This window comes from Podarcis tiliguerta (genome assembly GCF_965153285.1).
Source record: "Podarcis tiliguerta genome assembly, chromosome: 4".
NCBI classification, from domain to species: Eukaryota; Metazoa; Chordata; class Lepidosauria; order Squamata; family Lacertidae; genus Podarcis; species Podarcis tiliguerta.
In genome coordinates this window covers 70,565,070-70,592,004 of record NC_139537.1, presented here as the reverse complement: position 1 = coordinate 70,592,004, position 26,935 = coordinate 70,565,070, and the positions used below count along the sequence as shown (strand labels likewise).

General features: G+C 43.2%; 1 protein-coding gene across 2 annotated transcripts in view; it reads left to right on the top strand.

The window, feature by feature from the left end:
• Positions 1-26,935, top strand: part of GABRG3 (gamma-aminobutyric acid type A receptor subunit gamma3) — a 286,521-nt gene that overhangs the window by 20,090 nt on the left and 239,496 nt on the right. For both annotated transcript variants that reach the window (XM_083437966.1, XM_083437965.1), the window contains exon 3: positions 18,834-18,901. In XM_083437966.1, coding sequence (XP_083294092.1) covers positions 18,834-18,901 — 68 coding nt within the window. The remainder of the gene's footprint in view (positions 1-18,833; positions 18,902-26,935) is intronic.

The window sequence follows — 26,935 nt, the reverse complement described above, 5'->3', positions numbered from 1 at the left end:
TATCAAAGGCACTCCAGAACAATGAAAAAGAACAACAAGGTGGTGTGTGGGTTGTGGGTGGACTTGAAATAATTGGAAACCCAGTCACTCTGGATGCCCTGGTTTATTCGGGGGTGGGGTAGGATGGTTGAAGGCAAAAGCGAAAAGCCACAACGCACAAGAAAAACATCACCCACATTGCTTGGGACCCTGGCCTTTGACTTAGGAACTTAATGTATCAGGCATGCCAGACACTCCAAAAGCCACAAAATGGTTTATATAAATGAAACGCAATGTGGTGTACACCGTAGGATAAATGTGAAAGGCACTTTGTGACATCTGACAGTGTCAGAGTGTTGTGCAATGAACCTTCTAATGCAAGCAAGACTTCATTCTCTCCTGCTCCCTTCCATCTCTGCTGCATCTCCTCACACCCCCAAAATCTCCCCAAGAGCAGAAGCGGGGGCTGCAGAAAAGAGGAGAGGAAAGGGAAATCCCATCATGTCCATGTTAGATATTGCCCATTAAGAGTAATTTATCAGCTTAAGTTCATAAAATAAGATTCAAGTAATTGCAGAACGTGGAGAGCTCTAACAGCAAATTGTAAAGAAGAAGAAGAAACCATGTATATTTCAAAAGGGCGTTTTATTAGATTATACAGAAATTTCATGAGACAAAATTCATGAGGTAAGACTTGATTAATTGTAAAATGTGGAGACAAATGAAACAAAAATAAATTTATAAGGTGTTAGGGAAATTATCACAACACACAAGAGAAGATTTGGTTAATGATTAATCCACAAGTAGGGAAAACGTAATTCAGCAGGGCATGATGAGGCAAGGTGCGATCGATTATTAAATTTAGGTACCAATGATACTTACAAAATAAAATTAAACCTCTTCTTACAGCCACGTAATAGAATCAAATTGTAAAATTCACATGGAAAAGCTTGGCCAATTTAGATAATTATTAATGTAGGTATTAAGCACATTTGGGAATATAAATAGAAATAGCTATTAAAATGAATTTATACTTTAAGAAAATGAATGAATTTCTGGTCACATGAATGGTAACTTTATTATTAACTTAATGTAGGTCCAGAGATCTGGGTGAGCAACAAGTGTGTTTGCATTCTGCCAGTTGAAAAAGACCTATAGGGCAATCCAATTCCCCCTTTGTGTCTCTCTTGAAGGTGTGGGGGTTGGATGGGCTAAAGGTGTCCTGGTTAGTATCCCCCTGGTCACCTGCAGAAATATGCTCAGTTTCCTCTTCTGTCCACCCTAAACGGGCAGGCAGAAATATGGCTGGTGGTATTTTGATTGATTGATTGATTGATCCATTGATTAACCCATTGATATTGGGGGCACCTTCCCAGTAGTGGGTCCTGAACCCCTGGCCTACCTGGCAGCAAGCCAGTATGTCAAATCCAAAGTTCAAATCCACACAAGCAAAGTCCAAAGGGTCAGGAAACTCATTCCAGGGTCAATCCAAGTAGTCCAGCAGTCAGGGCACAGTCCAGAATCAAACCCAAAGCTCAGTTCCACAGAGGTCCAGAACATCCAAACAAAGGTCAATCAATATGAGCAGCTGAGCAGACACAGCAAGCCAGCTCTGCTTCCCTCTGCAAATCCCTTTGCAGGCTGATTGCAGCACCTGGACTTAACGAGGCAGGTGGCCCTCCCCTGTTCTGAGCTGAGGAATCAGACACCTCCTCCCAGAGCTAGCGAGCCCCACCTGGCCAGCTAGGAAGCTGGGCTGTGGGCCCTGGCCTGCCTCAGCCTCCTAGAGCTCCCATCTTGTGGCTCCCTACACCTCAAAGCCCGCCGTGTTCATGGAGACAGACCCACCCCCGGCTCTGCTGATGGGTCCTGTGCATTGACCCCCAGCCCCTCGCTATCCTCCGTCACCCTGTAAGTATTCTCTTCCACCTCCCCATCATCCTGCTGTGGTTGCTAACAGAAAGCCTTATAAGAAGCCTTTCAATGGGCATTTGATCCTTAGCTGACCCAGTTGTTCTCATTGGGCCCAATGTGGGTCTGGTTACTGTGCCAGAATAAGGCTAGTGCAAAGAGAAGCCTGCTTTGCCATTTCAGCAGGGCTGAGGATGCAACAGCATCCCCACAACTCAGTGAAGCCCCGGTAGATCATGTGTGTGTGTGTATTGCTCCCTTATTTATTTGTCCATGTATTCATGGGCTTGTAGTATTTTTAATACCGGTTCTACTGTTTCGTGGATGTTACAGTTATATGTTTTTATTGAATTTTATTATGTATGTGGGTTGTTGGGGTTTTTGTGTGGCTGGTAGTGCATTGCTTTGGGCAAGATAATGTGACTATCAAATTCAATAAATAAATAAAAACATTACTCTTATGGAGAACCACCTTTCTGTCCATTCTGCTGCCCGGATGCCATGAACCTGGCATGCCCGACTTTTGATCCTCACTGGTCATTTGATTTCAGAACAATGTGGCTAAACTCACAAACTGAATGTCAGGTTTGTGACCTGGTATGTGTGTTCTACATTTGATGTAGAAGCCTAGGTACTGGATCCATCCTGTAGGAAAAAATGAGGTCAGTGAGACCCTTTTCCTTCCCATGGAAGGACTCAGTGCATAGCCTGACCCATAGGATCCAAGTTGTCTTGCTTAATGTAGCAAATTCCAACACTTCAGTATGTTGTTGTTGTTTAGTCATGTCCGACTCTTCGTGACCTCATGCACCAGAGCATGCCAGGCACTCCTGTCTTCCACTGCCTCCCGCAGTTTGGTCAAACTCATGCTGGTAGCTTTGAGAACACTATCCAGCCATCTCGTCCTCTGTCGTCCCCTTCTCCTTGTGCCCTCCATTTTTCCCAACATCAGGGTCTTTTCCAGGGAGTCTTCTCTTCTCATGAGGTGGCCAAAGTATTGGAGCCTCAGCTTCAGGATCTGTCCTTCCAGTGAGCACTCAGAGCAAATTCCAACACTTCAATATACCATTCTTTTAATCACATAGGTGCTGGTGGTATTTTTTCTTCTTCTAATACTTTTTATAAGGTATCCATGCTACTGCAGTCATAAAGAACAATAGCTTTTTTTGTCCTTTGGTACCTAAGCACCCCAAATATCCCAACATCATATCTTGCTAGTACTTCCTCACCACTAGACACCCCTGTCCTTTTCACATTTCCAATAATTAGTGTTATATACTCTGGATAGTCTTAGAGGACTTGCATAGCATCTTACCCACAGTTTTAATGAATTACCAATTAGGACTAATGATGCTGTAGTGCTTGTTTGCATATGTCCAGGTGTATTTTCATACACAACCCAGAATTGGTTCTCCAATTAAAACAGAATAACAGCTTTTAGAGAAAGCCAGTACTGCTTTATTTGAGGTGTAAAGGAGATTCATATGTGTGTGTTATACAGGAGGCATTTCAGGGAAGCCCTATTGACTTACATCTGAGTAAACAGGATCAGACTAATTGTTTACATCTGATTCTGGTTTAAAATCTGAAATAAAACTGATATAATTTAAATAGCAGGCATTATAATGTGGTTTAGCTTTATTGCCATGTTTGTCATTCTGTTGCACACCAAAGATCTACTCTATAAATGCGTTTATGCATACTCTTACATAGTACGCCAGTTTCACATCATCAGTATTGCTATATTCCACCTCTTCAACAACAACAGGACTGCGTAGAAATAGAAAGTGCATCCTTTTACAATATGGGGATTACGTTCAATTTAGCTGCTGCTAATAAATCCAATATAAATTCTCCATCTGGTTTTTGAATTGCTTCTTTTAGATATCCTAGTAGGATGACCTTGATACATCTAAATCAGGCATGCCCCTAATGTGATTAAAGATTGTTTTCCATAATTTAATCTTGGGACAAGTCCAAAATCTCAGCCTTAATGATGTTACATTTCCAACGAGAATCATGTCCCAGGTTAGATATATATTTTCATCTGCGAGAAGTCGGGCTCCTGTGCCACTGAGATTGGAGCTAGCAGGTTTTCTTCAGCTGTACCAAAATATGTCACCAGTAAGATATTTGAAGTGCCAACATCTCTCCCCCCTCCCCCGACCCCCTGAAGTATAATAATGCAATGTCTGAAGAAGGAAGAAATAACCTTTCGCAAGGCCATAAAACTGGCTCAAAGTGGGTCATGTGCTGGACATTCTCTGACCATTAGTAAGTGTACAGAAGGAGCCGAAGGACAAAACTCTGAAAAGCCCTTGCAGACAGAACTGTCAACAGAAACACTAAAATTTCAGTAGGAAGATAAAAATGAATGCAATCCAGGAGAGGACCCCATGAACTAGGGCTAAAGCAAGAAGAACAGGGTGAGTGACTGTCAAAGGAAGCAGAAAGGCTTAAAAAGAATAAGAATGGAATAAAACCCTTGATTCTTTTTGCCAAGGAAAGATAATTAGAAACTGTATTAAGCTTCTGCTTCATTGAGAAGAAGGGTAAAGCAGATTGAAAAGGGTCATGACTAAGTTAAGTAAGAAATTTGAGGTAGCAATGATTTATTATTACTATGACTATTATCATTTAATATCATATAATTGTTTCAGGGATTCTCTTCTAGATCAGATTCATTTTTATCTGTTTACTAGGGGCTGGATCCCCGCGCACTCCACTCAACCCCCTGCCACTCACATAACACACAACCCCTCAAAAGTTCCCCCTTCCCACCCCATGCATCTACTAAGATTTCTTTTCACCTCCCCAATCCCATTTCTGCAGCCCCTTCTCTCTTCTGTTCTACAGCCCCTCTTTGCATCAGTTTTCACCATCATCCCCATAACTTCCTACATCTTCCTCCTCACACCCATTCCACCCACTTATGAAGCTAACATCCCCTCCTCTTCTGCACACTCTTCTTAATGCACTTTTTCGGAAAGCAATTTCCCAAATTGAACGGATTTCTGTATGTTATTTTCATTTCTATGCACACTTTCCATTAGTATATGCACTTTTGTACATATTACTTGGCTGGAGAACTGCATTGTAAAATTCAGAGAAGTGTGAATATTGAAGGACGGCCATGTTTTGCTTGAATCATGGAATCATAGCTTGGATCATTGAATCATGGAGTTGGAAGGGATCGTGAGGAAGATCTAATCCTACCCCATGCAATGCAGGAACCTTTCGTCCAACAGGGGGATCAAACCCACAGCCTTGAGATTAAGAGTCTCAAGTTCTACCAACTGAGCTGTGTGTTCTGCTTCATGCTTTGTTCCAGAAATTGTGAACTTGGCAAGTTCCCATTTAAATGCTAACTGAATCAAATTTATCCCTCCTCCATACATGGCATATTAGGGTGCGTTATACTGTTAGAGGGACCAGTGTCGGATTTGTGGTCCAAGCCACTGAGCCTTGGGCTTGCCGATCAAAAGGTTGGCGGTTTGAATCCCCACGATGGGGTGAGCTCCCATTGCTCAGTCCCAGCTCCTGCCAACCTAGCAGTTTGAAAGAATGCCCCAAAGTGCAAGTAGATAAATAGGTACCACTCTGGTGGGAAGATAAACGGCGTTTCCATGCACTGCTTTGGTGTCACTGTTCTGTTGCCCAGAAGCAATGTAGTCATGCTGGCCATATGACCTGGAAAAACTGTCTCCAGCTCCCTCGGCCTGTAAAGTGAGATGAGCACCGCAACCCCAGAGTCATTTGCTACTGGACTTAACTGCCAGGGGTCCCTTTACTTTTATACTGTTAGAATATTGACTCATCTAGCTCAGCATTGTGTACTCTGACGGACAGCAACGCCCTAAGATCTCCAGCAGATGTCTTTCTCATCATCCACTGAACTTCAGGGCTCCTTCATGCAAAGCATCTAGTGTGTTGCTGAGCGAAGGCTCCCCCGCCCCCACCAAAGCAGTGCCTTTGAGAACTAACGTGTCACCATTGTGACTCTACTAACTCCTGGAAGTACTGCGCAGTTGACTCCCCACCCCTTTCTTCTTCCCCACAGGCTTTCCGAGGAGCCTCCTGTCATTCATTGATTCACAATGTGGCCTTTGAATTGTCCCCTCTTAGGCAGGCCACAGAGCATCCAAGGTGGGGATGCAGGGAGATGTAAGGCACTCAGCAGGCCAAGGCACTCAGTGGAGACCAATGGTTATGTTCATTATTTTATGTGCTTTGGTGATCACAAATATGTGCATCATCATATTGCAATTTTAGATGAAATCTCCCCCTTTTTAAAAAACCCATTAGGCATCTTTCTACCCCTGTGGGCTTTCCATTAAACAGAACAGATATGCCAAAGTCTTAATCATTTTCGATATGTAATCTATTAAATGTGGTGCAAAAGAATTCAAACAGGAAAGTGAAATACTGTCAAATCCAGGGAGGCTGCTGTAGATTTGTGCTGGCGCACATGGAGGCAGAATTTATCCCCTTGATTTACAGCTACAAGATTTGTGCTTAGTGGAAATTGTCAGATGTATTTTGCCAGCTCTCCAAATAACCAGGATAACCTTTATTCATGTTTTCATTAGTTTCATCAATGGCCTTCTTAATTAGAAACAGGATGCTTGGATATTACAACGTATGTGACAAACAACTAGACAGCTCTAAACATTTGTCATTTGGTGCTACCAGATGTCAGCCTGGCAGTGTTGAAATTTGGACACATTTCCTCCCCACCCCCCCTTCTTTCATGGAAAATAACCACCCTGCGTTAAGAACTGTTTCAAAGAGGTTGATTTGAGAAGGGTGATATCTCTGCTGACATCCTTTAATCATTCTTCCACCTATGATATACATGTAAATGTTATGGTTGCTGACAGCACTTTCAAACTATTTTTGTCTGATCCCTCTGACAAAGAAACACTGGAGAGCTAGAGATCCATTTACAATCTGACTGACAGATTTGAGAAGAGCTAGCATGGACATTATTCTACCGGCCCACTAGGCAATATGACTGTGGGGAATGACCTCTGTCTCATGACAGAAGGCTCCAGACCCATGACTAAAATAAAGCCTTTAAAAATATAGCATTTTTGACTATTGTATTGTGTCACCCAACTGAATGGATGGGGAATCTACAACCTTCCAGTTGTTGCTAGACTGCAACTCCCATTGTTCATGACCACTTGCCAAATTGGCAAGGGTTGATGGGAGTTGGTGCCAACAATATCTGGTGGACCACAAGTTCCCCACCTCTGCCCAGCTGGAACATTTGATAGAACTAATCCTTTGTGTGTCTATTTTCCTTAAGTGGGGAAGTAATTACATGCTCACCTTTCTTACACTATACTCTTTGTTTGGCACATTGAAGGAGTAGAAGTTCTAATTGGGGTGGAGAACTGGTGAACCCCTAGATGCTGCTGGAATCCAACTCCCAGACGCCTTAGGAAGAATGGTCAATGACAGGAACGATGGGGGTTGTAGTTCACCAACATCTGGGTGTTGGTGCCACAAGTTAGCCACCTGGTTCTAGATCATTTCAATATGACATGACTCTGGCCTTCCCATAGGCATCTGGGTAGAAACTCTAGGAAAGCAGGATGCTTGCCTAGATAGCTTTTTGTTCTGATCTAGCAGGGCTTTTCTTTTGTTTAAAGAATGTATCAAACTGATTTTCCACTGTGGTACCTCTCTAGTACTCTGCAGGGAGATTCCACCTGCAAGCAGATAGTTCTAGCCAGTGTGGTGTAGTGGTTAAGAGCGATAGACTCGTTATCTTGGAAACCGGGTTCGCGTCTCCGCTCCTCCACATGCAGCTGCTGGGTGACCTTGGGCCAGTCACACTTCTTTGAAGTCTCTCAGCCCCACTCACCTCACAGAGTGTTTGTTGTGGGGGAGGAAGGGAAAGGAGAATGTTTGCCGCTTTGAGACTCCTTTGGGTAGTGATAAAGCGGGATATTGAATCCAAACTCCTCCTCCTCCTCCTCCTCCTCCTCCTCCTCCTCCTCTTCTTCTTCTTCTTCAGTGACATATGCAAGTTCCAGGGAAACCATGTATTACCTTGTATTGTCGTCTACAAGCTTCACTGATTGCATGTGTATAGAAGGGTCCTGGACCAAGAATAATGGTATACAATTGCATGGCTAAACCTTCCTAATAGGGAGGATTAGCAATGAGACAAGGAGCCAGTGCCAAGTGTAATCAAATGCATGGTTTATTGCAGAAATAGAAATGTCAAGTAACAGCTTTCAGACTGGTCCAACAGCTTCTGGTTAAATCCACAGAAGGCAGAGAGAATTGGGGCAGATAGGTCGGGCAGGAACAACGTGCTGAGCTTAGAATCATAGAGTTGGAAGGGATACCAGGGGCCATCTAGTCCAACCCCCTGCAAGGAATCAAGAGAAAAGGATGATACCTAAAAAAAAAGGGAGGGCAGAGCAGTAGACACCAAGTTAGAAGGAGGGGGCTAAATTATTGGTAGGGAACCTATGGCCTGTGGGCCTCATTGGGCTTCCCTTTGGTCCATAAGCCATTTAGTCCATCAGTCACTGTGTCCTCCAGAAGCTATTGGACTGCAGCTTGCACCAGTTGCAGCCAGCATGCCCAATGGTCAGGGCAGATGATGGAAGTTGAAGTCCAGCAACATCAGGAAAGCACCACATTGGCTACCCCTGCTCTCAAGCGGAAATGCCATGTTTTTCAGTTTTCCTCTAGCCTCTTTTCTATCTTCCAAACCCTGGGGCTCAATCCAAAGTTGAGAAGGAAGGCACAGCCATTTCCCCCTTCCCTTCTGTATAGTCTGGGAGAGTGATCGAGAACTCCAGGGACTCAATCTAGGGGCCTTGTCTTCCCACTTTCAACACGTGAAGAGAGCAGGGCCCATTGAGCCATGCCTTCTTTTGCATCCTATTGTAAGTTCTTCAAGATGTTTGAATTCTTGACAACACAACAGGTGTCATAAAGTTCACACTGCCCCAGTTCAAGAGGAATGGATTCGGAGATTGACAGTCGCTTTGATTGTGATCTGCCTACATTGTGCTGCCCGCTGCTTTCCCCCCGGTCCATGCAATACTTCTTAAAATTACACCTATTATGGATTTCTAGAGGTCCCTCAATTATTTCATTTTGCAACTTCTCCTCTTAAGAGGAGCAGCAGGAAGATTGTCATTTGTTTTCAGTTGCGTTACAATCAGGGTTACATTGATTAATCAGTCGTATTTGTTCCGATTTCCGTTTTTGATTGCTGAAGCCAGGGCTTCAGTTCATCTGAGGCTATTCTTTGGGTTCAGCGTGAGTTTCTGGATTTAATTAACTCTCCCAAATTGTCCCAGAACAGTCTTTATTCAACTCTACAGATGAGAACAACTTGAATCCAGCTACTGGATTATTATTATTTTAAAACCCTTCAGTTAGTTTTTACTCATCTTTCCCCCCCCCCCAATATATGACTTGTCAGCAATTACATAAAGTTTCAGAAGGACTGAAATTCATCCATGTCCACCCTACATTTAGTCTGAATTCAAATTTCTAACTTTAATTAGATGGCCAAAAGGCTTGGATGGAAAAATATTTCTACACTGTATTGTATCATTATAAATTAAAGGATATTTCAGATTCTTGGTTCCATTCTCTTCTTGCTATTTTTTAAACTGACCGGCAATGTCAAGTTTTAGAAATACGCACAAGTTCAAACTGCAGAAGACGGGGGAGAAACGTCATAGCCAATTGGCAGCGAAGTGAACCCTGGTCTATTTGTGTTTCTTCTGCCTCTCAGGAGCTCACCATTTTATGCTCACAGCAACCCTCTGGGATAGGTTAAGCTAAGAAATAGCAACCTGCCCAAGGCTACCCACTGATCTCTGTGACATGAATAAACAGGAATCTGAACCCATGTCTTCACGGTTGAAATCCAACACTTTCCCACATTTGAGATTTTATATTTCACTAGTACAGTCCCCATGAAATCATTTCATTCACTACCGTAATTAATGCTAGTCATGTAAATCTAACCAATGGGATTTACAAACAAGATCATTAGTATTTTGAACTACGCAAGGTTTATTCAAGCATCTTGGGATGTGTGAACATCATCACAGATACAAATGAGGAATGCAAGAATTGCCATGCTGAATCAGACCCACAGTTCATCTAGCATTCCCCCCCCCCCCATGGCTAGCCAAGGAAGCTCACAAGCAGGGCAAGAGAGAGAAAACCTGTTTGTCCCTGGTTGCTGGTATTCAGAACATGTCCCATTCTGAACATGAAAACTCCTTGCATAGCCACTCTACCTAATCAAGAGGGACATGGGTGGCGCTGTGGTCTAAACCACTGAGCCTCTTGGGCTTGCCAATCAGAAGGTTGGCGGGTCGAATCTCCATGATGGGGTGAGCTCCCATTGCTCTGTCCCAACTCCTGCCAACCTAGCAGTTCAAAAGCACGCCAGTGCAAGTAGATAAATAGGTACCACTGTGGTGGGAAGGTAAACCGTGTTTCCGCGTACTCTGGATTTCATCACGGTCCTCCGTTGTCCCAGAAGCTGTTTAGTCATGCTGGCCACATGACCCAGAAAGCTGTCTGCAGACAAACGTCAGCTCCCTTGGCCTGAAAGCAAGATGAGCGCTGCAACCTCATAGTCGCCTTTGACTGGACTTAACCATCCAGGGGTCCTTTACCTTTACCTATGCTAATGCATCTTACAAGCCATGTACTGCTGCCAAGCTTCATGGACCAAGCAAAATTATTGAAGTGGATCAAGGCATTTCTTGCACTGTCATTATCATCAGTAGACTGATCAATAGTATTTGGCAGAATTCATGACTATATATATATATATATATATATATATGCTTTCGTAGATTTTCACGGGTACAGGAATGCAGGTTTTGGTGTCCTCGGGTGTCTTCCCGTGTAAAAGTTGGGGTGTCTAGGCGACGTTTCGACGAGGTCTCACTCGTCATCTTCAGGCTGGTGCTTTCGGCTTCTTGTTACTGGAACAGAGCAGGATCTCAGTGTTTGAGTTCCTATAAATACTGTTGAGGAGGTGTGGTGTATAGCCTCCAATGTTCTGGGCAGAGAGGAGGTTCCCAGGCTAGTGTGCCTTTTCTTCTTTTGTTCCTTAATTACTTGAGGGATATCTTGAGTGATTTCTTGAGTGATTTCCTGAATCCCACTTAGGTGGGTCATTAGGTGTGGATTAGTTGCTAAAGCCTTCGTGTCTTGAACTCTTGAACTTTGTGAAGAGTTTTTCTGAGAAGATGGCTGTACTGCACTTGGTTGTGCTCTGGCTTGGCTTCGTGTATAGGGGCGAGCTGTGGTTTTGTGGCCTGTGCCAGCCAGATCTGTGTAGGGATTGCAGGGGGGTGCAGCATCCGGAGGTGCCACCCTGGTTTGGCTACTGGATGGTGTCTGTAATTTATCTGTGGAGAGGGTCTGGGTTTGGGTCTGGTGTGGTTGATTGGTGATGGCGTTCTGTGTGCCTCTGGATCTGGTGTCAGATTTTGTGGGGAGGGCTAATTTCCAGATGTCTGGCAAGCGGGATGTGTCGTCACGCTTGTTCATGTTGTGAGGGTGTTTCTCTATCTCGATGGCTTCCATGATTATTCTCTTGTGGTGATGTTCCATGTTAAAGAGCAATTTGGAATCTGCAAAATTAATTTCGTGTCCTGTTTCTTTCATGTGTTGGAAAAGAGAGGAAGTTTTTTCTTCTTTTTTGACGGCATTCTTGTGTTCTGCGATCCGTGCATTTATTCGTCTGTTTGTTTGTCCAATGTACGTGGCTGGGCAGACTTTGCAGGGTATTTCATAGACCCCTTGGTTTTCCAACTGAATTTTATCCTTGGGGTTTCTGAGGATATTGGCTATTTTTTGGTTGGTGCAAAAGGCTGTTTTGATATTGTGTTTATGGAGGATTTTGCTAATTTTATCTGTAGTGCCCTTGATATAAGGAAGGAGGGCTATGCCATTGTTTTCTTCTGTGTCTTGGTTTTTGGGGGGTGTTTCTTTTTGGATTAGCTTCGTAACCCTGTTTTGCTGGTATCCATTGGCAATTAACACATTTGAGAGATTCTGTAACTCAGTTGTCAAGTGGTCTTCGTCAGCCAGGCGTTTGGTTCTGGAGATGAGAGTCTTGGCTACGGAGTTTATTTGTGCAGGGTGGTGGTGTGATTGTGCATGTAAGTAGCGGCTGGTGTGTGTTTTTTTCCGGTAGATAGTGTGTCCTAGGGAGCCATCAGGTTTTTTGTAGATTAGGACGTCAAGGAAGGGAAGTTGGTTGTTGGCTTCTATTTCCATAGTGAATTGTATTTTGGGGTGTAGGCTGTTGAGATGTGTGAGGAAGCTATCCAGTTTTTCCTTCCCGTGTGGCCAAATTACAAAGGTGTCGTCAACATATCTGAGCCAAAGTTTGGGTTTGTGTTCTGACTTGTCTAAAGCATTGGTTTCAAAGTGTTCCATGTACAGGTTAGCGATGACCGGTGAGAGGGGTGATCCCATAGGTGCTCCTTCTATCTGTTTGTATCTTTGTCCATTGTGGATGAAGTACGTGTTGGTTAGGCAGTGGTTGGTCAGGTCCAAGATGTATTCGGGGGGATTGTATTTGTTTTGAATGGCTGTCAAGGCTTCATTAATGGGCACTTGTGTGAAGAGAGATACAACATCGAAGCTCACAAGTAGGTCATTGGGTTGTAGGTTTTGCTTCTTTATTGTTTCTATGAACTGGAAGGAGTTTGGAACGTGTGAAGAGATGGATTCTGCATAGGGCTGAAGTTGCTTGGCGAGAAATTTAGCGAGATTTTGTAGAGGTGAGCCTATGGAGCTGACTATTGGTCTGAGTGGTGTTCCTTCTTTGTGTATCTTGGGGAGGCCGTAGAGTTTGGGGCATCTGGATGATTTTTCTCTGGGGATGATTCTTAGCTGGATTTCTTCACTGATAGGAGAGGCTTTTATTTTGGATTTGGTGGTTTTTTCCAGATAGGTGGTGGGATCTGTTTTTATAGGTTGGTAGGTAGGGTCTTGGAGTAGATTTGATAGTTTTGCTTGGTAGTCCGATGTGTTCATCACAACAGTGGCATTACCTTTGTCTGCTGGGAGAATGATTATGTTGTTGTCTTTCCTCAGGTTGGTGAGTGCTTTCTGTTCTTCTTTGTGTAAATTGCTTCTGGGTGGTTTGCTGGAGCAGAGGATGTTGGTGACTTCAAGTCTGATTTTATTGGCTTCATCTGGATTGATTTTGGTTAGGTTAGCTTCGACTCCGCATATGATGTTTTCCGTGGGGATGCGTCTCGGGGCGACTGCAAAGTTGAAACCTTTGGAGAGTACTTTGGTTTCAGTTGAGGTGAGGATCCTGTCTGATATGTTATGTACTGTTTGTTTCATGGGTTGTTGTGGAGGGTGGCTGGGCTTCTGGCGTTTCTCTAGTTTGTGGAGTTTGTTGGTGTGTGTGTCTGTCTTGTGTGAGGTCTCCGTTTCAGCTCTCCAGACGGCTAGTTGTTTGCATTTGTCCCAGAGTGCAGGGTGGATTTTGTTACAGAGTTTGAGGTGAAGAGTGAGTAGATCTTTGTTGGTTTGGTTTAGTAGGTATCTTTTCTTGTGTAGTTCGTTTCTGATTAGAGATAGTTCAGTTCGTTTCAGGATCCTTTCGGTAGCTGGGGTTTTAGAGTGGAATTTAAGTTGGAAGCATGTGGGAATTAAGTTGTTGTCTCGGCAGTTGCGTAGGAACAAGAGATCACATAAGATGGTGGCTCTTCGGATTTCTAGTTTCTCGTAGGTTCTTGTCAGCTGGAAGGTTTCCTCCCCGTAGAGGTGAGATATTTGCTTTCGTAGATTTTCACGGGTACAGGAATGCAGGTTTTGGTGTCCTCGGGTGTCTTCCCGTGTAAAAGTTGGGGTGTCTAGGCGACGTTTCGACGAGGTCTCACTCGTCATCTTCAGGCTGGTGCTTTCGGCTTCTTGTTACTGGAACAGAGCAGGATCTCAGTGTTTGAGTTCCTATAAATACTGTTGAGGAGGTGTGGTGTATAGCCTCCAATGTTCTGGGCAGAGAGGAGGTTCCCAGGCTAGTGTGCCTTTTCTTCTTTTGTTCCTTAATTACTTGAGGGATATCTTGAGTGATTTCTTGAGTGATTTCCTGAATCCCACTTAGGTGGGTCATTAGGTGTGGATTAGTTGCTAAAGCCTTCGTGTCTTGAACTCTTGAACTTTGTGAAGAGTTTTTCTGAGAAGATGGCTGTACTGCACTTGGTTGTGCTCTGGCTTGGCTTCGTGTATAGGGGCGAGCTGTGGTTTTGTGGCCTGTGCCAGCCAGATCTGTGTAGGGATTGCAGGGGGGTGCAGCATCCGGAGGTGCCACCCTGGTTTGGCTACTGGATGGTGTCTGTAATTTATCTGTGGAGAGGGTCTGGGTTTGGGTCTGGTGTGGTTGATTGGTGATGGCGTTCTGTGTGCCTCTGGATCTGGTGTCAGATTTTGTGGGGAGGGCTAATTTCCAGATGTCTGGCAAGCGGGATGTGTCGTCACGCTTGTTCATGTTGTGAGGGTGTTTCTCTATCTCGATGGCTTCCATGATTATTCTCTTGTGGTGATGTTCCATGTTAAAGAGCAATTTGGAATCTGCAAAATTAATTTCGTGTCCTGTTTCTTTCATGTGTTGGAAAAGAGAGGAAGTTTTTTCTTCTTTTTTGACGGCATTCTTGTGTTCTGCGATCCGTGCATTTATTCGTCTGTTTGTTTGTCCAATGTACGTGGCTGGGCAGACTTTGCAGGGTATTTCATAGACCCCTTGGTTTTCCAACTGAATTTTATCCTTGGGGTTTCTGAGGATATTGGCTATTTTTTGGTTGGTGCAAAAGGCTGTTTTGATATTGTGTTTATGGAGGATTTTGCTAATTTTATCTGTAGTGCCCTTGATATAAGGAAGGAGGGCTATGCCATTGTTTTCTTCTGTGTCTTGGTTTTTGGGGGGTGTTTCTTTTTGGATTAGCTTCGTAACCCTGTTTTGCTGGTTCTGGAGATGAGAGTCTTGGCTACGGAGTTTATTTGTGCAGGGTGGTGGTGTGATTGTGCATGTAAGTAGCGGCTGGTGTGTGTTTTTTTCCGGTAGATAGTGTGTCCTAGGGAGCCATCAGGTTTTTTGTAGATTAGGACGTCAAGGAAGGGAAGTTGGTTGTTGGCTTCTATTTCCATAGTGAATTGTATTTTGGGGTGTAGGCTGTTGAGATGTGTGAGGAAGCTATCCAGTTTTTCCTTCCCGTGTGGCCAAATTACAAAGGTGTCGTCAACATATCTGAGCCAAAGTTTGGGTTTGTGTTCTGACTTGTCTAAAGCATTGGTTTCAAAGTGTTCCATGTACAGGTTAGCGATGACCGGTGAGAGGGGTGATCCCATAGGTGCTCCTTCTATCTGTTTGTATCTTTGTCCATTGTGGATGAAGTACGTGTTGGTTAGGCAGTGGTTGGTCAGGTCCAAGATGTATTCGGGGGGATTGTATTTGTTTTGAATGGCTGTCAAGGCTTCATTAATGGGCACTTGTGTGAAGAGAGATACAACATCGAAGCTCACAAGTAGGTCATTGGGTTGTAGGTTTTGCTTCTTTATTGTTTCTATGAACTGGAAGGAGTTTGGAACGTGTGAAGAGATGGATTCTGCATAGGGCTGAAGTTGCTTGGCGAGAAATTTAGCGAGATTTTGTAGAGGTGAGCCTATGGAGCTGACTATTGGTCTGAGTGGTGTTCCTTCTTTGTGTATCTTGGGGAGGCCGTAGAGTTTGGGGCATCTGGATGATTTTTCTCTGGGGATGATTCTTAGCTGGATTTCTTCACTGATAGGAGAGGCTTTTATTTTGGATTTGGTGGTTTTTTCCAGATAGGTGGTGGGATCTGTTTTTATAGGTTGGTAGGTAGGGTCTTGGAGTAGATTTGATAGTTTTGCTTGGTAGTCCGATGTGTTCATCACAACAGTGGCATTACCTTTGTCTGCTGGGAGAATGATTATGTTGTTGTCTTTCCTCAGGTTGGTGAGTGCTTTCTGTTCTTCTTTGTGTAAATTGCTTCTGGGTGGTTTGCTGGAGCAGAGGATGTTGGTGACTTCAAGTCTGATTTTATTGGCTTCATCTGGATTGATGGCTCCCTAGGACACACTATCTACCGGAAAAAAACACACACCAGCCGCTACTTACATGCACAATCACACCACCACCCTGCACAAATAAACTCCGTAGCCAAGACTCTCATCTCCAGAACCAAACGCCTGGCTGACGAAGACCACTTGACAACTGAGTTACAGAATCTCTCAAATGTGTTAATTGCCAATGGATACCAGCAAAACAGGGTTACGAAGCTAATCCAAAAAGAAACACCCCCCAAAAACCAAGACACAGAAGAAAACAATGGCATAGCCCTCCTTCCTTATATCAAGGGCACTACAGATAAAATTAGCAAAATCCTCCATAAACACAATATCAAAACAGCCTTTTGCACCAACCAAAAAATAGCCAATATCCTCAGAAACCCCAAGGATAAAATTCAGTTGGAAAACCAAGGGGTCTATGAAATACCCTGCAAAGTCTGCCCAGCCACGTACATTGGACAAACAAACAGACGAATAAATGCACGGATCGCAGAACACAAGAATGCCGTCAAAAAAGAAGAAAAAACTTCCTCTCTTTTCCAACACATGAAAGAAACAGGACACGAAATTAATTTTGCAGATTCCAAATTGCTCTTTAACATGGAACATCACCACAAGAGAATAATCATGGAAGCCATCGAGATAGAGAAACACCCTCACAACATGAACAAGCGTGACGACACATCCCGCTTGCCAGACATCTGGAAATTAGCCCTCCCCACAAAATCTGACACCAGATCCAGAGGCACACAGAACGCCATCACCAATCAACCACACCAGACCCAAACCCAGACCCTCTCCACAGATAAATTACAGACACCATCCAGTAGCCAAACCAGGGTGGCACCTCCGGATGCTGCACCCCCCTGCAATCCCTACACAGATCTGGCTGGCACAGGCCACAAAACCACAGCTCGCCCCTATACACGAAGCCAAGCCAGAGCACAACCAAGTGCAGTACAGCCATCTTCTCAGAAAAACTCTTCACAAAGTTCAAGAGTTCAAGACACGAAGGCTTTAGCAACTAATCCACACCTAATGACCCACCTAAGTGGGATTCAGGAAATCACTCAAGAAATCACTCAAGATATCCCTCAAGTAATTAAGGAACAAAAGAAGAAAAGGCACACTAGCCTGGGAACCTCCTCTCTGCCCAGAACATTGGAGGCTATACACCACACCTCCTCAACAGTATTTATAGGAACTCAAACACTGAGATCCTGCTCTGTTCCAGTAACAAGAAGCCGAAAGCACCAGCCTGAAGATGACGAGTGAGACCTCGTCGAAACGTCGCCTAGACACCCCAACTTTTACACGGGAAGACACCCGAGGACACCAAAACCTGCATATATATATATATATATATATATCATGGCACAATGTTTACTTAACCCTCCCTTTGTTATTATAATGTTTTAGTGCAGCAATAAATTCTATTCTCATTTTTTATTGTGATTCAATGGTGAATTATACCTACTGTGACGGCCACCTCCCAGCCACCCTGGTCTCATGCTGTCTGAGGGGAGGGTGATTCCAGGTAACAGAGGGCTGCCATCTGCTCAGTCTGCTTTAAAAAACTGCACCAGATAAAGCAGTGCTGGTGGGGGTATTTCTACAAGGCTGCCCTTTTTCAATTAGCCTCTGCATTACCTTGGGAGTCTCCCTGAAGCCAATTGATAGCTTCTAAAGTCGGGGGCATTACTATAAGAGACCCCACCAGGTTTATGAAACAGGGACAAATAGGCCAAGTTTCCACCCCATTTCCCAGCCCCAAAATACTATAGGAAAATGGGGGGGGGGGCATTCTGTTTCAGCCCTTATGTGGAGGTGTCCATGGTAGTCTATTTCTGTATATGCACTCTACATTTAAAGCACATTTAAAACACACACACCCCAAATTTCCTGGAAACTTTAATTTTTAAGGGTGCTCGGAATTGTACAGCTGTGTGAGGTAAACTCCAGTCTGCAAGATTCTTGGGTTGTTTGTGTACTTTAAATGAACTTTGAATGTATGGTGTATTCACAGCCTGTGTGGCTAGTGATACTATATATAGTTTAGTCACTAGGTGGCACTGGATTTAGTTGTGTCTAGGCAGAGGCAGAAGTATCCAATTACTTTTCTTTTATTGGTATTTATTTGTTTTATTTCCAACACTTGCATAGTGCTTTTCACCACCGAGTGGTCACAAAGCAGTTTCCAATTATGCCCAGTAAAGCAAGCTATCAGTCAACGTAGCGCGGTATTTTAAACTCTACAATGCAAACAAATTACCGTAGATTCCACAAATAGTCACAACATTTCAACACAGCAAACAACCCTATGAAAGAGAAAAGATAAAGTTCATGTTTAGCTTTCCGATTGGTATGTCCTCTAAGCTTTCCATGATACAATGTCTCTTTTGATCCCGGGCAGATTGAGTCAGTTTCAGGGTCTTCCATCCAGAGGGTGGAAGCAGGAGGAGATGCAGATGGACTGAGGGACTGGCTGATGGTGAGGAAGCCAACCCACAAAGGGAGCCCCCTTCATTGAGTTATGGAGTTCTACGCTCCAGATGTAGCTCCAGAGAGGAAGAACGGAGGACTACAGAGTCCTGTACGCTAGAATATACACAATGTGAATTCATTCCTAAGCTGTTGCTTAAAAAGAGAGAGAGGATTTAAAAAGAGTTCTTGGAGGGGGGAGGAAATGGTCTGTGCTGTGCTGTTGTTTCAAAACAGATTTGAGATGGGAAGGCTATAATTACAGAAATGTTAAACATGATGGCCTGTGTTGTCTCCAGGGCACTATTAAATGCTGCTTTTTTTCTTTCTTTCTTTCACAGTGAAACCAACTGTCATTGATGTTGACATTTATGTTAATAGCATTGGCCCCGTGTCATCAATAAATATGGTAAGTGTCTTCCAGTCAATGATTTTATTGGCATCGCTGCTCATGCCATCCGCATCTGATCCCCTTAATTTTTACTAAAACATGAGACGAGGTGAAGTGTTATGGTTGCTGTTGTCGCTGTATTTTCTGATCTGGTTCTGCTTTCCTGACAATTCTTTGTCCCTTTATTGAGGGAGGCCAGGACGGTGCAGGCAGGAGAGAGCTGATGATCAGCAGTATCATGCTGTGATCTGTCTGCCACAGAAAAAACACTCTTGAAAATGATGCATATTCCATTTATCTTTGGGAAATATGCTTGCTCCGACGTCGCAAGCAACGGTGAAACAATGCTGACCACAGAAACCGTGGGGATGTAAACTAACGCTGCACTCCTATGCATGTGTCTACTCAGAAGTAAGTCCTGGTACTCTTGGGGTTTACTACTGGGTAAAGTAAAGGTAAAGGATAAAGGGACCCCTGACCATTAGGTCCAGTCGTGGCCGACTCTGGGGTCGCAGCGCTTGTCTCGCCTTATTGGCTTCCGGTTCATGTGGCCAACATGACTAAGTTGCTTCTGGCGAACCAGAGCAGCTGCTGGGTAATTGCGCCTAAATAAATTGCAGTCATGTGTTTTGCCTTTGAAAGACTGGCCTGATATCTTTTGGAAGTCTGTATGTCTGTATGTCAACATGGTGGACTCACAGCAACTAAGGCATTGACTGCTGAACTGTCTCCAAGTTTGGGGGAGACCAGGATATTGTAAGGGAACATCTGCTCCCCAATAAAGAGGCTGTGACACACATGGAAACTGATGTTGTGTGACTCATCATGCATCAGTGGTAGGTAGTGGCCATTGGAACCGGTACTGAGGAAGGCAAAGGAGTCCAACAGGAGGTGTACCCAAAGCCTACAATAAATTTTGACACGGGTGGCGCTGTGGTCTATACCACGGAGCCACTTGGGCTTGCCAATCAGAAGGTCGGCAGTTTGGATCCCCACGATGGGGTGAGCTCCCGTTGCTCTGTCCCAGCTCCTTCCAACCTAGCAGTTCGAAAGCACGCCAGTGCAAGTAGGTAAATAGGTAGCACTGTGGTGGGAAGGTAAATGGTGTTTCCCTGCACTCTGGTTTCCGTCACGGTGTTCCGTTGTGCCAGAAGCAGTTTAGTCATGACCCGGAAAACTGTCTGTGGACAAACGCCGGCTCGCTTGGCCTAAAACCAACCAACCCCATAGTCGCCTTTGACCGGACTTAACCGTCCAGGGGTCCTTTACCTTACTACTATCAATGGAGCCAACTAATTCTCATTATCTCTCCATCTTCCTCACTGTTGAGTGTCCAAAAGGCAATGTGATAGGTGGAAGGAGATTGTCGCTAGCACTGCCTCCTGGACAAGATGTAAGAAGCAGGCTGGGGGCAGGGGGTTGGTTGGGGGCAGATTGAGGTTGGTGTGGCAGTGCCTCATTAACCTTTGAAGACTAGCCTCCATTGTTCATCATACTGCAGTCACAATGCTGACTAGAAGGACGGGGACAGTTTTTTCATGGCTTTGTAATTCCCGACTCCTAAAGATTTTTCACACTTGGCCCCCTCTTGGACTTTTGGAGGTTTCTCAATCCTTTTTATTCTTCTGCTGCTGTAACTTTGTGAGATTGTAGTTCGTTTATGAGCGCTTTCGTTGTTTTGACTTTAAGTGCATTGTAGATTGCTTTAATGTAAAGTATGCTACCTTGTTGTGAGTCTTTTAGAAATTCACAAATAAGTGCACTAAAGATACTATCCTCTACGCACTTAGCCTGGGAGGAAGACAAATTGAAATTGGTGGGTCTCACTTCTAAGTAGACATGCACAGGATCACACTTTAACAATAATGTTTGGGTTTCTTTAAAGCACTTTTTAAATGCATAACTCTTATCAGCAAGGCAAAAATACATTTAAAACCACATTTGTTCCCATCCAGTGAACTTGGCAGTGGCATTTTATAACACAATGAATATCTCTCTGAGCTATCTGTAGAGTGCATATGCACAGTTAACTAACACTTAATGGTTTGTGGTGCACAGGCAAAGCTTTAGTTGCAGGAGGCTATGCAATAAATTATGTGAATGAATCTGCCGGTCTACAGTGTACATGATTTAATTCTGTTTTTAGCAGTGATTCTGGCCATAAAGGACATTTGGAGCTGAACTCAGAAGAAATTAGGGATGTGGTCTTATACATACTTATTTGGGAGTAATTATCACTTATTTGGGAGTAATTATCACAGTGAAAATTTTATCACTGGGAGTGATAAAAGGGACGCGGGTGGCGCTGTGGGTAAAACCTCAGCACCTAGGACTTGCCGATCGCATGGTCGGCGGTTCGAATCCCCGCGGCGGGGTACGCTCCCGTTGTTCGGTCCCAGCACCTGCCAACCTAGCAGTTCGAAAGCACCCCCGGGTGCAAGTAGATAAATAGGGACCGCTTACCAGCGGGAAGGTAAATGGCATTTCCGTGTGCTGTGCTGGCTCACCAGATGCAGCTTGTCACGCTGGCCACGTGACCCGGAAGTGTCTGCAGACAGCGCTGGCTTCGGGCCTATAGAGTGAGATGAGCGCATAACCCTAGAGTCTGTCAAGACTGGCCCGTACGGGCAGGGGTACCTTTACCTTTATCACTGGGAGTAAATCCCAGTCACAGTGGGGGTTACTTTGGGGTAGGGTTGTGCTAGTAATTCTGCTTCCTTATTTTTATTTAGATACAGAATATCATGATGGTACAACAAATTAATATAGGCTAAATTACTCTTTCTTAGACTTATTTCTTCTTCCGTGTAACAGTGCTCTTTGCTGTGATGTTCAGCTCTGTTGGACTGTTTGGCTTAATCCTACTCACAATGGAAACTTTTAATGCCAATAATTTTATTGGGAAACAGCAGCTACCAAATTCTAAATAATGACCCTGATCCAGAGAGAAATGTTGATACTTAAATGCAATTGAAATTAATGAAATCGTACTTCCTACTGGCTTGTTCTGTTGATTTCTGTAGGGCTTCAAGTAATTATCTTTGAATCGAGGTTAATTAAAATCTGTTTTCTTTGCTTATTGAAGGGTTGGGGTTTCCTCCCAAAGAATTTGGTGTCTGTGTGTGAGAGAGAGGGATACTTTGTTTATCAAGGTGGCATGTGTGTGTCCATTAGTGGAGGGAAAATGGGGGGGGGGGGGAATGAAGGATAATCAATTCAAACACTCATATGCTGCCAGGATTCAATGAGTGTTGAATTTGGGTCGCTACAAGCCCAGGAGTTCTTTCCTTAATTTCTCACTAGCTGGGGTAAACACAGGATAACATAATTTCACATCTCCTGTGCTTCTGTAGAGGTGGGAGTGCACAACTGACTGTAAGTTAGAAGCGTTTTAGTAGAGCAGTACCACTGGATTCCTCACCCTGCACCCTGATTATGGTGCTTGCTGTATCAGAATATTATGGTCAGTATGTTATAGCTGAACAGAGTATTAGATCATGGAGGTCAAGAGAGGAGTCTTGTTGTTTGGCAAACCAAGACATCCATACACACTGTCCTGGCTTGAGCCCAAGGAGGTCACTTCAGTGGTTTCACTTCACCTCTGGAGGCACACTCCATTGTCTCTCAAGACAGATGGATGCCAACAAATATGAGATACAGTGGTACCTCGGGTTAAGTACTTAATTCGTTCCGGAGGTCCGTTCTTAACCTGAAACTGTTCTTAACCTGAAGCACCACTTTAGCTAATGAGGCCTCCCGCTGCCGCCGCACCGTCGGAGCATGATTTCTGTTCTCATCCTGAAGCAAAGTTCTTAACCTGAAGCACTATTTCTGGGTTAGCGGAGTCTGTAACCTGAAGCGTATGTAACCTAAAGTGCATGTAACCCGAGATACCACTGTACTTGCCATATAGACCACCCTGAACAACTTGGTGGAGGAATAGGGTAAACCAGGGATGTATACATTTATATAGTTGTAGCTGCTCCATTTTTATTTTTATTTTACTTTGAAATTGGTTGGTTGGTTGGTTATTGCAATAGTGGGGGATTCTGCTGGTCAAAAATCAAGATACAAATATGAGAAAGAAATGAGTTTCACCTTCTGGACATAGGGAGTTACTCTGCAAAGTCCATAATATTGTTGGAATTTCTGAAATCAGGCTCTGCCTATCCTGACATCTAATTTGAACTCAGGATAAATTTAAATTCCATCTACTACCATGTAAACATGGCATATCAGTGATCTGCATGACCCCACCCAGATTTGGTTGCACAAGACATACACACATGAATGCATTTCTTATGCCTGTCTCTGCTCTGAATTGGCACACCACATTTTGTCTCATTTGTTCAAAAGAGAACAAATGCTTAATACGCATTTATTAAGCAACATGAATCAGAAGAGTCCATGCTGTATGCAGGTTGCACAAGCCACCCCCGTTGATTTGTTGTTACGGGAGAAAAAGATAATTAGCTATTTGTCAATTCTAAGGCTGAAGCAGATGGTTCCCTTGCTGGGCAAACTTTGCTTTTACCTGAAGAAAAATGAATCAAATACATTACTTTGACTGAAGATGTCAGTTGCCCCAGTACCTTCTGCACACTCCATCTTTTGTTTGTTTGTTTCAGTCATTCGTCAGGAAATGCACATTCCATATTTTCTTACCAAGATTAATCTTTTCACTGGAAGCTCAAGGTCTTAAGGTCTTAAGTTTTATCTGCATCATGGGTCATTTGCCCTGCAGTTTGGAATGGCTCCAAGGAACCATGTTAGGCAGAGGTCCATAAAAAAATTTAAATGATCAGTCAGCCAATCACTTTATTTGCACACTGCCTTTCCAAGGTTAAAACCATGCTCAAAGTGGCTGAGAACATATGAAAAATTACATAACTACAAACATATCATAACAACAAACAAAACATCAAAAGGTACGTACTGAATCAAACAATTTATACACCAATCATAAGATACAAAATGAAGATACAAAAAAGTAACAGCAACAACAGCAACAACCAACCCAACAAAACCCCCTAATAATACCTCAGCCTATTGAACTGTTGTCCAGCTGACATGTCTCTCTCATGTTCTGTGCTTGGATTCATAGGAGTACTGAACACTTCAGCCAGTGTGGTGTAGTGGTTAAGAGTGGTAGTCTCGTAATCTGGTGAACTGGGTTCGCTTCCCCACTCCTCCACATGCAGCTGCTGGGTGACCTTGGGCTAGTCACACTTCTCTGAAGTCTCTCAGCCTCACTCACTTTACAGAGTGTTTGTTGTGGGGGAGGAAGGGAAAGGAGAATGTTAGCTGCTTTGAGACTCCTAAGGGTAGTGATAAAGAGTGATATCAAATCCAAACTCCTCCTCCTCCTCCTCCTCCTCCTCCTCCTCTTCTATGTAGGAAATCCTACCTTCGAATAAAATATGCAGCCCAGTAGTTGTCTTTATAAAAAACTGTTTGTCACTCGGTTATGACCAATTCAAATGGTTAAATGTTCTGCCTATTGCAAATTCTACCTTACAGTAAAGTAGCTTTTGTATGGAATGCAGGCAATATCCAATAAGTCTTGCTCAGAGTGAACCCATAGACCTAAGTTAGACTGATGTTGGGTACCACTCTGTATATTTTAGCTTTTGTATGTTTTGATACTAGTACCAAAGTTACCTATGTATCATCTATCATCTATCTATCATCTATCTATCTATCACCTGTCTATCTCATCATCATCATCTGTCTATTAATAATATTATTATTTATTATTTAATATTATTATTTATAAAATGTCAAACATTAAAACACTGAATATATTACAAACATTTAATATGAAAGGGTCAGGGGGGAAATAGAGATGGTGCATCAGCTAACAAAAGGCTCAAAGTAGAAAGGCTTTCCATGGGTACTAAGGAAAGAAGTGAGAAGTGACCATACAAAACAGGAAGTGTTTGAAATGTAGATTTCCCAAACATTCTGACACCTCTGTAATAGACAAAAACAAATCGCATTTGTGTCCACAGAAATATTAGCTCTCTGACTGAGAACTATTATATGTCACTTAATGCAGAAAGTCAAATTTGGACTTTACATTGCAGTATCAGTGTCACTTTTAGTGTTGGCTCTTTATAGGAGAGGGGAATGAACAGAAAAACCACAACTTGCCATTATCTATCTATCATCTATCATCTATCTATCTATCTATATCTATCTATATCTATGTATCTATCTATCTATCTATCTATCTAACAAAATATATACATTTCTTGAATTATTATTTTTAAATCAGAGCAGTATACGAAAGAAAAACCAGTAAAATTAAAACCTCACAACCATACTTTAAAACACAGAGAAGTTAAACTACAAAAACAGATTAGAAACATCTCAACTTTATAAGCATCTGGGTAGGCTTGTATAAAAATGAATTTTTCAGCAGATGCCAAAAATTCAGTATTTATTGAATGTGAGAACTATGGCAGGTGTTTGGCACTTTTAGTACACGCAGGGTTGCATCCAATACGATTATATTTAGAGTAGACCCATTGAAATCAGTGCACTAAATTTAGAAATGCCAAAACACTTCAGTGGGTCTACTCTGAGTAGGAGTAGCATTAGATACCATCCCAAATCTTTGATTATGAATCCAGTCCAAGCACCATCTCTGAAAAGTGAGCTGTGAGGAAAGTGGCCCTCAAACTTCTCAAAATGCCACCAGGTGCTCTGTCTTGGGAGAACTGTGATTCATGCCTATCGCGGGAATTTATTCACCTTTTCCTGTTGTTTAAGATCATTTTTATGTCTATGACAGCAATGGAGATTAGGAGATCTCTGCTGACAGAGACACCTTGCCCAAGACTATTTGCTTTGGTTCTCTAGAAGCCCTGCCACTTCACTCCCGTGACATTTCAGAACTTCATTTCCAAATCCAACATTTCACACACACATTTAATCAGTGGCTATAGGTTATTTTCCAGGCTAGCATTTCAAAGTAAGGCAATAGAGGTAAAGCCATTCAGTCCATGTAAGTAAGGAAGCCTGAAAGCAGGAAGTTTGGCTCATCTTACTAGCTGTTAACAGAAACATTAAGGTCCCTTTGTGACATTCAGGAGAAGCCACAAAAGAAACAACTTGTGCTTGGTTTGTGCCCAGTCAGACAGGTGTGCATTCTCCCCTGCTGAATCTCTCCATCTCCCTCTCTCTTGCCACATCAACTTTAGATTAAAGTTGAGGAAAGGGGAAAACAGTAATAAACAATGCATTTCTATAGTATGGACTAGACTCTAGTCCATGTAGTCAACAGCAATGGAGATTAGGAGATCTCTGCTGACAGAGACACCTTGCCCAAGACTATTTGCTTTGGTTCTCTAGAAGCCCTGCCACTTCACTCCCGTGGCATTTCAGAACTTCATTTCCAAATCCAACATTTCACACACACATTTAATCAGTGGCTATAGGTTATTTTCCAGGCTAGCATTTCAAAGTAGTCAACATGGTGACTCCAAATGTTCATGGATTGCAACTCTCATCAACCCCAATGAGCATGGCCAATAATCAAGAGGTGATGGGAACTGAAATACAGCAATATCTGAGGTGTGATGGAGGCAGGGACCTCATTAGATACCAATGTTGTAGACACTGTAATTGCAGAAGTGATGTATTTTCTCCCACCAGACTCTTTATCTTCATAGTTTCTAAAGTGGAATGCCATTTTTAATCGGAAAGCCTCTATCCTAATTTCCATCCATTGACAATGGTAACATGCATAAGTCTGGCTGATCCAAAACGTATTTTTTAAAAAATAAATAAGCTTGGTTCTATATGACTGTGATCTATTCCAATTACAATCAGTTCCTCAAAATCAAATTTGGAAAACAACACACCATTGACTTAAGGCTGTGTACACACTCCTGTTTTCTCTGTATCTAGTGCATCCTCCCTTCTAGTTTGGAAGACGGTTATATATGTGACATTATCCACAATCCGTATCTATCCTGTAACTATCCTGTCATTTATTTTTATTTAATTCACAAGATTTCTACACTGCTTAACTGTAAATGAAAAATA